The sequence below is a fragment of the Xenopus tropicalis genome, chromosome 6 (genome assembly GCF_000004195.4).
Source record: "Xenopus tropicalis strain Nigerian chromosome 6, UCB_Xtro_10.0, whole genome shotgun sequence".
In the NCBI taxonomy this organism is placed as follows: domain Eukaryota; kingdom Metazoa; phylum Chordata; class Amphibia; order Anura; family Pipidae; genus Xenopus; species Xenopus tropicalis.
Genome location: NC_030682.2, coordinates 117,723,592 through 117,738,056, shown reverse-complemented (window position 1 = coordinate 117,738,056; position 14,465 = coordinate 117,723,592). Strand labels below are relative to the sequence as shown.

Sequence of the window (14,465 nt, the reverse complement as noted above, 5' to 3'; positions counted from 1 at the left end):
GCAGGTTAGCAGTTTTCCAAGTGCATGATTATAAATAAAGTACCCAGCAAGCTTTACAAATATCCACGCTAGGGAACTCTGGTGTTTGCTACATGCAATACTGACCTTCAACTCTGCTAAGAATCATTATTTTCAACAAAACTGGCAATTATGTTCTTCATATATCTACTCTGTGGTCACTTCAGCAACATCAGCAGTACTGTATTAAATCTTCATCCATGCCTTCTGAATGGTAACTTCAATCATGCAATGCCATTTATGGGGTACAGAGGCCTTTCTAGAAATATCAGATTTACTGCATAATTATCCTACAAAAAATGTTCTGTCCAGGATCAACTAGAAATCACAACACTCAATGGTAATTTCAGTTCCAAAAGTTTTCCCAACCACAGGAATTAGCATTGGCTTTGTTTATCTAATTAAAAGTTGGATAATACATCTTGGAATGGATTTATTATATGGCGTTTATAATGCTTTTAAATTATTTCTGCTAATTACAGGGTTGTGTGAGCTGGCGATACATGTGTCACTTGTGTTTGCCAACTTGTCAACTCCTGACTGGTTCAGCAGCTGATCGATCAAAAAAGACAACCTCCTAACTGATATTTGGTTGAAAATGACAGTATTGATTAGGCTGGCTTGAAAATCCCACCAGACCACCCAGTTACTACAGTAGATTATCCTAGTTGTCATATTTCTAGGACGTGGGTTGTCTAAAATACCAAAATAAATAAAAAGGCCAGTTTTTGAGTGTCAGTGACACAGCACATGCTCGGTGTGTGCTATGTAGCTGTTTAGAAGCTAAGCTTAGGGGTCACTGGAAATCTTTAAGTGGAAATCTTTAAGTGTCTAAATGAAGTTGCATCTGCCATAGAAGCCGATGCTACAAGACTGATTATTAAATTCTCATTTACAGTGCGCTGGCTTCAAAGAATCAGATTTAATTTTAAATTACCCTTTTATCATAACCTTCAGATATACAATAAATAGAGTCAGTCCCTAAGGCCAGGTAAGTGACAGCAGCACAGAGTAGTGAATCAGCAGAAAAGAAGATGGGGAGCTACTGGGGCATCTTAGGGGGCACAGATCTTCCCTGCTAAAGGGCTGTGCTTGCCTTTTTCCTGGAACATAGTATAGGGTGTAAGGATCTTACTTCTTTCTTAAGGTTTAGTTCTCATATAAATAATACTGCAAAAAGCACATTGGTTTAATTTTTTTTGTTTATTTTATACATTGGACCAAGTGTACAATGAGCTGGGGGTATGGTCCCTTTTCTGACGCATCTACTTTGGCTCTTAATTATTGGCCCAGGGAACACTCAACCATATAAGCCTAATGTCGTTCACCACCTTGCCAACATGCAGATATTAGAGTGTTTGACCAACTTCAAAATAAACCCTTTTCTCACTTTGTTAAAAATAAATTTAAAAACAAAAATAGACAGCACAGTGTTTCTGTGTTTAGCACTGCCTTGTTAGGTAGGTTCAATTCCATCCAGAGCACTATCAATATGAAATTTTGTATATTCCCCCTGTGTACTCCCAGTGTGCGAGTTTCCTCCAGGTTACTCTGGTTTCCTCTTTCATTTCAAAACAAAAAGGCAGGTTACATGGCTTCTGATAATATCAATCATAGTGTGCGTGTAATAGGCACCTTAGACTCTAAGCTCTACTTGGGTTGGGACTGATGTGAATGTTGTAATCTCTGTAACTCACTGCAGAATATATCAGCATTATATAAAGGATACTAATAACATTATTACTTACTGTTGTTGAGCATAGCTATATTTTCCCCATTTATAGGTAAGTGTAAATCAGAAGAAAGGCAAATGCTAAACAGTACTTTATAGAAACTGAGCTGTTTGAAAAAGAAATAAATTGTACAGATATGGGACCTATTACCCAGAATGCTCCAAACTTTGGGTTTTCTGGATAAGGGATCTTTCCATAATTTGGATCTTCATACCCTACTTAAAAATCATGTAACCATTAATTAAACCCAACAGGATTGTTTTGCCTCCAACAATAAGGATTAATAATCTCTTAGTTGGGATCAAGTACAAGGTACTATTTTATTATTACAGAGAAATTATTTGATTACAATGGAGTCTATGGGAGTTGGCCTTCCCACAATTTGTAATTGTATATTCTGACAAAGAGAAATATAATCCCTTTTTGCAAAAATGAAAACTTACAAATGCTGACAGAGTTCTAATCATAAAATAAGATTTTTCCAGATAGTATTTGTTATAATACCACATGACTCAAGGCACGGCACCACACAGCTCATGGAACAGCATCCATTTCAGTGGAACTACGGATCAGTGAACAAAATTTGAACATTTATCAGTGCCTTTCATATCCGAGTATTTTCTGTGAAGTTTTTATAGTTGCTACATGTTCTGTGTGCAAAATGTTGAGCTAATTACAAGAACAGTTTATGTTCGGGAAGACATCATCTGTCATATATTATATATATAGTTATGATTACAGTTTTACTAAGATTATAAACACACAAGAAGGATGAAAAGCTGCTTAACATTGGCAGCGAGACAAAGAAGTTTATGATATTAGGTAGTAACCGTATCTGCTCTGTAGCCACTAAAGTTCTCTTGTACCCATGAAAGGAACAGAAATACTTTAGTGAATTATTGCCTCTAAGTAACTTCATAGGGTTCATTCAAGTCTGTAAGTGCAGTGGGTAACTTGCGCTTTTCCCCTCAGTAACTTGTGTGTAGAACCACTTTTATGAAACACTTGCATCAATATGTGCTCTTTGCTCCTCCCTATAGTTGAGCTCAGTCCTTCCTGCCTCTTGTTCTCAATTGTTTGCTGCTGCTGCACCTATTGGCACAGGGGAATCACTGTTCCTGCCATGTAGCAAAGTGGCCTCAGGTGGCAAGGAGAAGCCAGTTACCAGGGGTGGCAAAGTCTGCCTCTGGTAACTTAAAGAGCTGAATTTCCATTTTTTATAACGTTAATTTGGCCCTGCTAGTGTAGAGAACACAATAGCGTCTCTGCACTAGCGATGCCCCCTTTTACCTGCTCCGTTTGATTAACTTACCATTCTGATGGAAACTATTCAATGTATTTTGTTGAAGTATGGAGATCCAAATTATGGAAGGGCCCCTTATCTGGAAAACCCCGGGTTTCAAACATTCTTGATAACAGGTGCCATCTATCTTTTACTAGGGCTTACATACTTGCACTGTAGTGTATATGGCGTTTGATGTTTGGAAAAATGATTTGATATGTTTAAAAAAAGATTCACACTAAGGGTTCTAGTTGGTTTTCAGTACATACTAAAAATTATTTAAATACTTGATTCAATATATTTCAGAAGTATCAGCAAACAACATGCAGGCGATTTAGAGAAGCGGCTTTTGGATTTTTGAGGGGTCGAAGAGAAAAGGAAAGGACAGTCTATCACCTGAATGTGCCTACTCTGGGGAGTTATCCTGGAGCTTAAGGGTACAACACAGTAAATGCAATTTATCAGATAAATTCAATTACAAGAAGCACAAAGCTCAGTGTGTATTGTATGGTGTTTCATTCCCTGATAGCTGACAAACATATTGATTTGCATTATACAGATAACTGTGGGAGGTAGAAGAGAGTAACAGTTGAGGCTGTAGTTGGTTAAAAGGAGACTTACAGACAGAAGTATTTGGACAGCACTGTGGATGACCTCTATGTACTGAAATTCTATGATGCATCCCGTCACAGAAATAAACGAGTGATCTCCGAGATTCTTGCTTGGTGGAGCGGGCACAAGTCTCCACACACAACCTGGTCCATGCTCCCGCCACCATGAACGATGGATAGAGATATTGAAGGTCATGAGATCAGTGTCCTGTGGGGAAAGCACATATAAAGAACTCTGTTAATCAGGAATATCATAAATATAGTAACATAGTAAGTTGATTCCAAAAAAAAGACATATATCAAGTTCAATTATGCCTAACTGCTAGTTGATCCAGAGGAAGGAAAAACCCCTTCTGAAACCTCTCTAATTTGCCTCAGAGGGGAAAAAAAATCCTTCCTGATGCCAAGATGGCAATGGGACCAGTTCCTGGATCAACTTGTACTGTATAAAAAAAAGCCAAGACTGGAAATCACTAGGTGCAGAGTGCAGTGCCGCTGGCACAAGGCAGCCCTGTTCTTAAAGTCTGCTGTAGGGCAGACAGCAAGTACAGGGCTCCATTGCAGCCTGCACCTGTTGCCGACCCGTAATTTTGGAATCTGAATGCTGCATGAATTAAGGAATGGGATCGAGGACAAGTGTTTCCATCTGCCTCTCATGAATACAGCACGGCTGAATACAGGCCAGAGATGCTGATGATGGGACAGGGTGAATAGCGTAAACAAATATGGTGGACTGCAGCCCTCTTTTGCACTCTCCACCCTGCCTGCCACCAGTAAATGATCCCTTACATGTCTGAAAGGCAAATTCTCACCCACTGCTACACAGACCAAAAATTTGTGTTTTGGTGCCTGAAAAATGTGTAATATTTTATAAAATCAGAGAGAGAAAGAATATACGTTTATAGCCACCTTTATGTTTAATTTTGTATAAAGGTATGGGACCTATTATCCAGAATGCTGTGGACCTGGGGTTTTCACATAAGGGATCTTTCTGTAATTTAGTAATTAATTTAACCATTGGGCTTTTTTTTGCCTCCAATAAGGATTAATTCTATCTTAGTTGGAATCAAGTGCAAGCTACTGTTTTATTATTACAGAGAAAAAGGAAATTGTTAAAAATTGTAATTATTTGTTTAAAATTGAGTCTATGGGAGATGGCCTTCCTGTGCTTCGGTGCTTTCTGGATAATGGTTTCAGGATAACAGATCCCATACCTTTATTTCCTATCAATCATACACCACCACTGTGCATCCTTTGATAAGCAAAGTTTACCTGTTACTTGAAAAACCTTTACGTTCTAATTAGGGGCGTAATGAAATGCAGTATGTGCGCCCTGCCATGCTATATTCATGCTCTGGGATCTGGCTGTAGGCTATAGCTGTTATGGAAGAACACTGGGAAAAACTAAAGTGCTGATTTAAGAAGCATCTATATTTTTTACTGAGCAGTAACTATGGTTACTGCTTATTAGGGAAGTTTTGATAGCTTTAAATTTACCAACTTTTCTACACCCAAAAAAAGTTTAACAAATTGGAAACTTGCCCACAGAGTTGCTAATACATTAACCCCACATTCCTCTTGCTTAGAGAAACCTTTGATACCCGCTGCTGCTGAGCATTAACACCCTGTAGAAAAGGATTACATTTCACTGCTTAAAGTGGTCAAATTTATTCTGCTTTGTAAATATGCCACTTTGTTAAAATGCTTTGCATTTGGGGGAAAATTAGAGCTAAATGCTCTTAGGTTTAGTAGAAATGTACAACTCCTGGACCTACCAGGTTATGTCATGAAGGGCAGACATGTTATGCCACTAAGCCATTACATTTTTTAGAACTGAAGAAAATTTGACCACTAAAAATTGAACTTGAGTCATTTTTACTCACATTGTAACTCCGCAAACCAAACTATGGCATTTAAAAATGACCAAATGTATTTCCAGTACCTCAGTTTCATGATAGTTACAAGACAAATACATGACTGACTGGCTATGAGTGGTGGCTGAGGGACTGCATTAAAAAAAGAGCATTGTGAACTATTATAGTGCTAGCTGAGGTGCATGCTGGGAAAACCGTATCCCCCAAATGGCATTCAGGTATCACTGGGCACTAATGTCTATTGCTGACAGATGACCAGTACAGGATACTAAACATAAACATGCAACAGCACGATCGGGGAAGGGAGGTCAGCAGGGGAGCGCTGGCAGGCATCAGGCCAGGGTCGGTGGGGCCCATGAGGGCCGGGCCCACCAGGTTTTTTCCCGGTGCCCCCCGGCCCAGTCTGACCCTGTATTTGCCATGGCAGACAAATTGCTTTGACCCATTTCTGCTACTGGCCAATGCTGAGGCCACTTTGCATGATCTATTTGGCTACTAATTAGAATGTACTTTAAAGAGCCCTATAGACAAAAGTGCCGATAAGGGCGGCCCCTCAACATAATGCCAGCGAAAACTATTTATTAGCAAAGTAGTTTGATTTCAATGCATATCACCTGGCCCAGAGTAGTGCAGTGGGTACCACCCCATAATTATTAGAATTTAGTGACTAAATTTTATCCTTTCACCTTGTGTGTTAGGGAGAAATATATATATAATATACTAAATGAGCCCCAGTATTTTTAGCAATAGGATTTTTTCTTGCAGCTCTCATTTGGGGCAGGACTGTACCAAGGCTTTTATAGTGAGCAGCAGTCGTGTCGCGATGCTATGTCAATGTAACTGGGGCACTGTGCAGCTGCAGAGACAGCAATGAGCCATGGTTGGATATTGTACTATATTATTAGAAATATACCTTTACTGTGAAATAGAACATTGTTAGAGAACAAGCAAACAAATAATAATAATTATCCCTTGCAACAGTTAAAGGCCATTTTACCAACAAGACCTAAGAAACTCTGTGCTTTTAATGGATATAGGTTGGGCCAAGCGTTGCAGCTTTAGTGCTCATTAAATCCTCATTAGAATAAAAGGACACCTCAAAGCAGTTACGCTTAATTAAGTTTAAAGCATGCACTTGTAATCGCGTTTAATAAGCACTGTCGCTAATTCTGGGCTTGTGAGGAGGTTACACAATAATGTTGCCTTTAACTGGTGATTACCATTTAGCAAACATTAAGAGCAAAATGGTGATAATGGGTTTATTTGTGTGTTTAGAAGCAAGAATAGCAGTGACCATTAGCACATTAAGGGAAAGGAATACAATGATGGCATTCTGCACATTAGTAAAGATCCGATGACAGGTTTTAAATTATATGTAATTCATCTACTTGATAAAGGGCTTTGTCTGCAGAAACATGGAGCATATTATGCGCCTCACTGATAAAATATCTCCATGCCTTAAACATTCTCCTACAAAAAAGTCTTGCCCTCTGGCTCTGAAAGGGGCGTTTCATCTTTACATTTACCTTTATTATGTTATAGGATGTCCTATTCTTAGCAACTTTGCATCTGGTTTTCATTATTTACGTTTTATAGTTTTTAAATTATTACCCTTCTACTTCTACATCTTTTCAATTTTCAAATGGGGGTCACTGACCCCAGCAGCCAAAAACTATTGCTCTGTGAGCTTATAATTGCGTTATTATTGTTACTTTTTGCTACTTATTTTTCTGTTTAGTCCCTCTTCTATTCATATTCCAGTCTCTTAATAAAACCACTGCCCAGTTGCTTAGGTAAAAAAAACCATAGCAACCAGACAGGTGAGGAAATTCTCAACTGGAGAGCTGCTGAACAAAAAGCTGAATAACTGGAAAAACACAAAAAATAAAATGTAAAGACCAATTGCAAATTATCTCAGAATATCAGTGTCTACAGCATCCTAAAAGTTAATTTAAAGGTAAACAACACCTTTAATTCATGTGTATATTTAGTATATGCCATATTATGCTGAGGCACAAGTGAAAGATCTGCAACTACAAACTGGGCCCAATTCAGCAAGTTATTCTACAGAAAAAAACGGAATTCTTGGATACTATGCTTGTTCAAGAACTCATCCAGGCCCCTCTTAAAGGCATTAACAGAATCTGCCATTACCACATCACTAGGAAGGGCATTCCCCAACCTCACTGCCCTCACCGTGAAAAACCACCTACGCTGAAAGTTCTGTTCCTTTAATCTGAAGGGGTGACCTCTGGTGCACTGGTGGGAAAAACGAACACCCCCTATCTGCCTATAATCCCTTCTAAAAAATTCAGTTCATAAGGAGCCCCTATGGTACCATTCACTGGTACAGTTCTCGCAAGGAAGGGGTGTTAGAGGTTTAGTGCAGTTGGAAGGTGCACATTATGGCAGGCAAAAGCAATGCTATAGATATAATATATAGTATAAAGAAGAGGCATTAAAACTAGAACAAATGTACAAAATGGTACAAGCTGGGTTCCTTGTGTATTTATGGCTGTACTAGTACAGTGCAGCATTAAGCAACAATGCCAAATCTCACTATTCATCATATCTGCAGAACTGAAAAATGGCTAGCACATTGGTTGGTTTCATTATAATTTTTTAGGAAAAGAATGATGCATTTTTCTCTTTTAGGAACTTTAGAAATGGCTTCTTATTATTTTTCTACTAGAAGCTAAATGGGAAATTTAACGGCAGCACAGACTGGTTGGTGGGGTGGGTCATTCTGACAGAACCCCCTGTGCTAATGATGGGTCTGTGTGTTCTACTGATCTGTTACTTAGGCTGCTCTGTGCAACTCCACTGCCCATGTAATGCTGGGGGCTTACTGAAGCAGGTCAAAGGGGTTGTTTACCTTTAAATTAGCTTTTAATATGCTATATAGAATGGCCAATTCTAAGCAACTTTCCAATTGGTCGTCAATATTTTTTTTTATTTTTTGAATTATTTCCATTCTTCTGCCTCTTCCCAGCTTTCAAATAGGGGTCACTGACGCAGGTCAAAGGGGTTGTTTACCTTTAAATTAGCTTTTAATATGCTATATAGAATGGCCAATTCTAAGCAACTTTCCAATTGGTCATCAATATTTATTTTTTATTTTTTGAATTATTTCCATTCTTCTTCTGCCTCCTCCCAGCTTTCAAATAGGGGTCACTGACCCCGACAGCTACAAAACTATTGCTCTGTGAGGCTAAAGTTTTATTCTTATTGCTACTATCTATTAGTTATCTCTCTATTCAGCCCCTCTACTATTCATATATCAGTTACTCTCTTAAACCACTCCATGGTTACTAAGGTAAAGTTTTAATTAGAGTTTCCAAAACTCAAATTTTCAAGTTATATTACAGGGGATGTAAAGTTTATTTTGAAAATAGGTTCCTTGCACTACATTTGTAAACATTTTAGTATGTCTGCTAAAATTGCTCCCGATTTGCAGCAAAGTGTACGCGCAGTTGTGTCCATTTTGCCAAATCGGTTTGCGTCCACATTCCAGAATCATAGGAACAAATGCTGCATTGTGGGGAAAAAAATATGCTGATTGCATTCAAAATTGCATTTATTCATTCGGTAGGTGAATGGGCCCTCTTTTGTTTTGCCTTTTTTTTTGTGGACACCCGATGTATTGCATAGAACATATCGTGCAACCTTTCCCACTTCCCAAGGAGAGGTGCCGTTAATGAAATGTCTTTCACACAGTAGGAGATGACCTTGATTAGAGAATGGGCATTCGAGTGTAGTTCATTAAACTATCACAAAAAATCTTACCAAATGAGGGTCACAGACTGAGACCTAATTACAATGTTCGTTACCTGCCCAGCACTATATCTTCAGGCTACAACAATCCCAAAGAATCACACTGAACACATAAGCAGTTTAATAAAAGCTCTTCTACAGCATCTAATAATGAAATAGACATTTCTGTTCTTATTCCTGCTATCTGGTATAATGCACACATCTGAGCATCCAGTTACCTGCCACAGAAGACATTTTGCTGCGATAAAGTGACAAGTTTTTGACAGCTGTGATTGCAGTTCTATTCTCACATACACTTCATCTGTCTTCCACAGAATCAAGTGGCTGATAGTATTTAAGAAAACTATTTTGCTCTTGTTACAATCTTATGTCAAATACATCAGAAGAGTACCCAAAGAGAGGGTGCTTTGCAGTCTAGTGTTCCATTTATTGGCAAATATTTACCTGTAACTATGGAAACAATTCATTTAAATACAACAGGTACTGACATCTGAAGTCAAGCAGAGGTTTGTAAATGAAATTTGCTTTGTTATTTTAAATATCTTATTAGCTCAGGCATATTCTCAGGGGATAATATCACCATATATTCCCCTGTGTTTTATGCTCCTGTAGGAGTAAAGGACTGGGCTTGTTCAGAGTTGGGTGGAAGAGCTGTTCCCTTTGCAGGTTAAGGTTTTCCAGGTAGTACATGTGGCCGGGGGAATCAGGTGTCCCTAGTCTTTAAAAGGGGGAGTCACCATGTGTTCTGTCTTTTTGGACCCCACTTGATGGAGGAGTGGATGGTGCTGGGGAGCCTATGGTAGTAGAAGTAGGTAGTACAGGTATTGGACCCCTTATCCGGAAACCCGTTATCCAGAAAGCTCCGAATTACGGAAAGCCTGTCTCCCATAGACTCCATTTTAATCAAATAATTCCGAATTTTAAAACTGATTTCCTTTTTCTATGTAGAAATAAAACAGTACCTTGTAATTGATCCCAACTAAGATATAAATAATCCTTATTGGATGCAAAACAATCCTATTGGGTTTAATTAATGTTTTATTGATTTTTTAGTAGACTTAAGGTATGGAGATCCAAATTACGGAAAGACCCCTTATCCGGAATACCCTTGGTCCTGAGCATTCTGGATAATGGATCCTATACCTGTATGAGGGAATATTCTGTTATAGCTCTAGGTGTGTTGGGCTTAGGGTAGTTAGCAGAGCAGCCAGAAGCTCCAGGGAGGAGATCAAAAGGGTTTATACCCTAGGGGTCACATTCCAGCATAGGGATTTTGTAGTGAGAAATAACTACTGAAATACTTTACAGTGATTATATCTTCTACCATTTTGAAGTACAGGTATGGGACCTGTTATCCAGAATGCTCTGGGGGTTTTCCGGATTAGGGCTCTTTCCATAATTCGGATGTCCATACGTTAAGGCTACTAAAAAATCATTTAAACATTAAATAAACCCAATAGGATTGTTTTGCCTCTAATAAGAATTAATTATATCTTCGTTGGGATCAAGTACAAAGTACTGTTGTATTATTACAGAGAAAAGGGAAATCATTTTTAAAAATAGAAGTCTATGGGAGATTAACTTCCCATAATTTGGAGCTTTCTGGATAACAGGTTTCTGGATAATGGACCCCATAGCTTTACTGTAACATCTTAGAGAGCGATTTATGAAGCAGTAAATAAAAAGCTACTTTTTCTGTTAAAGAACCAGTAGTACCCAATTTACTTGTGTGTGTGTGTAAAGTCAGTGTGGGAAAACCTTTCCTATAGTGCTCATTACACTTTCATGTCTGTTTGGATAAATCACTCATACTGTACATGTGGCAACTGATGCTGAATCCCAGAGATGCCACCATCTTGATGGTGGTGGTAGCTCCAGGGTTTTTACTGCGGGCAGCGTCAAAACACGAAGCAAAACTGCACCCAAAGGATCAGGCGCAGATTTCATTTTGACGCCAAACTAGACTCCCCACTCGTGCCCTCAATTACACAGAAATTATGGGGGAATAATCACACAATTATAAGTAAGAATACATGGTGGTTTGCATCTGAAATTGCACTTTGTGCCCTGGGCACAACACCCTACAACGTATGACGCAGGTTACAAGTGCCCAGTAAGCCATACAATCTGTATAAATTCGTAGGAAACTTAGCAGGTAAATTAGCAGAGTGATTAAGATCAAAAAGCTTATCAAGCAGAGATAACTCAAACTTTAAACGACTTAAAATATGTAATTTCATAAAAATCTTTTTTAGTAACAAAATACCTGCTGAACTCCAGATGTGCATGTGATGAAATAGAATATTCACAAAGGCAAATAAAGGGATGCTTGTAAACCTTTAAGGCTAATTCATGACCATATAATTGTATTGTTTATTGGCTATTCAACACTGTTTTGACTTTGTATTTCCATTTTCATAGTGACCCAGACTGAAGCAGCAGATAAATAAGGAAAAATAAGAATTCTGTTTTTTATCTTTGAGCTGCCCCTGACGCTGTCTCCTGAAGATTCCCTTCTCCCAACTACATTCAGCCAAACACCTACAGTTGCATCAGATTATACTGCAATTATGGCATCTATCTGGCAGATATTGTTTCTTTCAACTCCGATAATTCTATTCCATTTTCTACCTTTATTTTTGAGATGTATTGATTTTTGAAGCTTTTAAAAGCTAAAACTATGGCAGAGATATAGTGCAGTGTTAAAAAGAGAGTGATGTATGAGATGGAAGTTGGAGCATCTACTTTCAGTAACGATAAAGCACAGACTGTATGATTACTTAGGACTGAGAGTGTGTACAATCAAATGACCATATGTATAAAGCTGAACAAGTCTAAATATTCTTATATTTTGGTTTTAAAGCACTAATATATTCAGGGAGAACAAATACTGTGATTTAAAGTCGTTTATTTATATAAAACCCAGTGGTATAATTATAGAGGAAGCAGTCCCACTGAACATGTATGCATACAGTAGATATAATTTAGCACTTACATATGTCCAGCCACCATACGGTGCACATTTTAAACAAACAGCCTTTGCACATATTATATAAGAACATTATCTCAATGATAAGCCATGTGCCTCCTTACTAGCATGTTAGTCTGTCACAACAAAGTGGCATAACTTTACCTAGGGACAGACTCAGCCATGTGTGACCAGGGTGTAGGTGAAGTGAAACATTGCAGTGCTTGAGTTTATAATGCCTCCAGGTAACAAAACTTCCATTACACTGATATTTCTTGAGTGTACTAAGAAGAAAATGGCTGGTCCTCTTCATATAAGAGCATTCTTTTTTTCTGCAGGGTTTGTAAATAACCACATAAGATTTCAAGAATCATTTCCTGCTCCCCTCAACAAATATTTCACATTCTCCCTATGCTCTCAGTGTCTTCCCAAACACCTTACCTAGTTGGTTCCAAGACACTATATGAAAGTAACAACATCCCAATGTGTAAATATATTTTTGCATCTCAATCTCTGAGAATGTGGAGACTCGGGACCCCAGAGGAGCCCATAAGCTATAGAGTGTAAGTCACAGCACCTTATAAAGAGCTGTGGGTGTAGGATGTTGCAACAAGTTAGCTGGACGATCAAGCCACCAAGTGGACAAACCTACTGAAGGGTTAATAGTACTATCTAGGACCGTAATCCCATCAGACTCACCCAAAGAAGATACTCTGAGAAGATAAAAGCCCTTTGAGCTATTCACCTTTAAAGTGCATGTAACACTTGTTTGGCTTAATAGGGGTATTATACCAGGCTAGTTGGACATTAGAGCATGTGTTACATGCAACCCCCTTTCCCAGGATGGGCCTCCGCTAAGTGGGAGCTGTGTCTGGGGCTATAGGATATAGTTGAACTACAACTCACATTGGTGTTGTGCAATAGATTTAAGTAATAGGACGCCAGGAGCTCTTGCAGAATAACTGGATAATACTTTATTGTCCAAGACAATGGTAGAGTAGTGCAAAAGGGTATTATACTCACAGACACAGTAGATAATGATGGTCACAATAGAGAATAGAAGTGGTGACCCTTAGGAACCTGTATTGCTCAATAGGAAGATTCGCAGAGTATTAACTGGATACCCGAGGTGAATACCTTTACGATAATGGATTACTCCAGAGACGGTGGTCGAGGGGCAAAGTACTAACCTGAATCCTGTGTCTGCTGGTCCCTTAAAAAGGCAAACAGAGCCGGGGTAGGCTAAACCCTTAACAACTCCTTTGATGGGGCTAAATAGCTGCCCTTTCTAAACAGACTGACTGTGCTCAGTTCTCCTAGAGAGTGCTATGAAATAGTTCTGACTGTGCTGGCTTGTTCTCATTCACGGGGCCCTGTCCCCGACTTAAGATAGTAGTTTACTGGGGCTGTGTGCCTCCAGGCTCAGTGGTCTGATGCCTGAGACACCGGCAGCCAAAGAGAAAGACACTCCTCCTTGCAAGACACTATATAGTCTCCAAAGGGGAGTGGTCAACCAGGGCTAAACCTATTAAGGATAGCTTAAGAACTGTAACCTGAGTGTAGAGGGCTCTGCCCTATAACAGTACAGATAAGGAAAGATAGGGATATGAAACCATAGGGCACTTAACCCTATGGGTCCCTACATGCAATTTCCCCTAAGAGTTATATTGAGCTGCAAGTGAGTAAAGGCATTGGCATGGCAGCATGGCTTAGATCAAAGTAACTGCTGTATTATGGTTTGGTATTTAAAGTAGAAAATACAATAAAAAAAGAAAAAAAAAGTGTTACGTTTACAACATAAACAAAAATACATTTTTTAAAGCATGTGCTGCCCCAGCAGTTAATATTGTATATGATGTTTTAAAGTTAATGGTTTATATGTATTTTCATTGTTACGCTGCCACCTAGTGACCAAGGTCGCATTACAACTTGTTTACTTCAAAGTCTGTATACCCTCCCATCCCCTTCCTTATGTGTGACGTCAGTTCCTCCCATCATGCCATTCGTGTTCCTGCTTTCTATGTGTGAGGAGCTACTCCAGGGGGTTGGGAAAGCAATATTTCTTTTGAACTCCAACATTTGGTGATCCACTCCAGCATATGTCCATCCACCCCCAATGTATAACATGGGGCAAGAAGTTAACAGCCCCCTGACAGCTTTCCCTGAAGGATTCAGCTGCCTGTACTGAAACCCCATGTTTCTAAA

At 38.9% G+C, this 14,465-nt stretch overlaps 1 protein-coding gene across 1 annotated transcript in view; it reads right to left on the bottom strand.

Annotated features, from left to right (window-relative positions):
* nkain3 (Sodium/potassium transporting ATPase interacting 3) overlaps positions 1-14,465 on the bottom strand; it is a 256,290-nt gene that overhangs the window by 51,599 nt on the left and 190,226 nt on the right. The window contains 1 exon segment of the mRNA NM_001078767.1: positions 3,655-3,852. Within this exon segment, the coding sequence (NP_001072235.1) occupies positions 3,655-3,852 (198 nt within the window).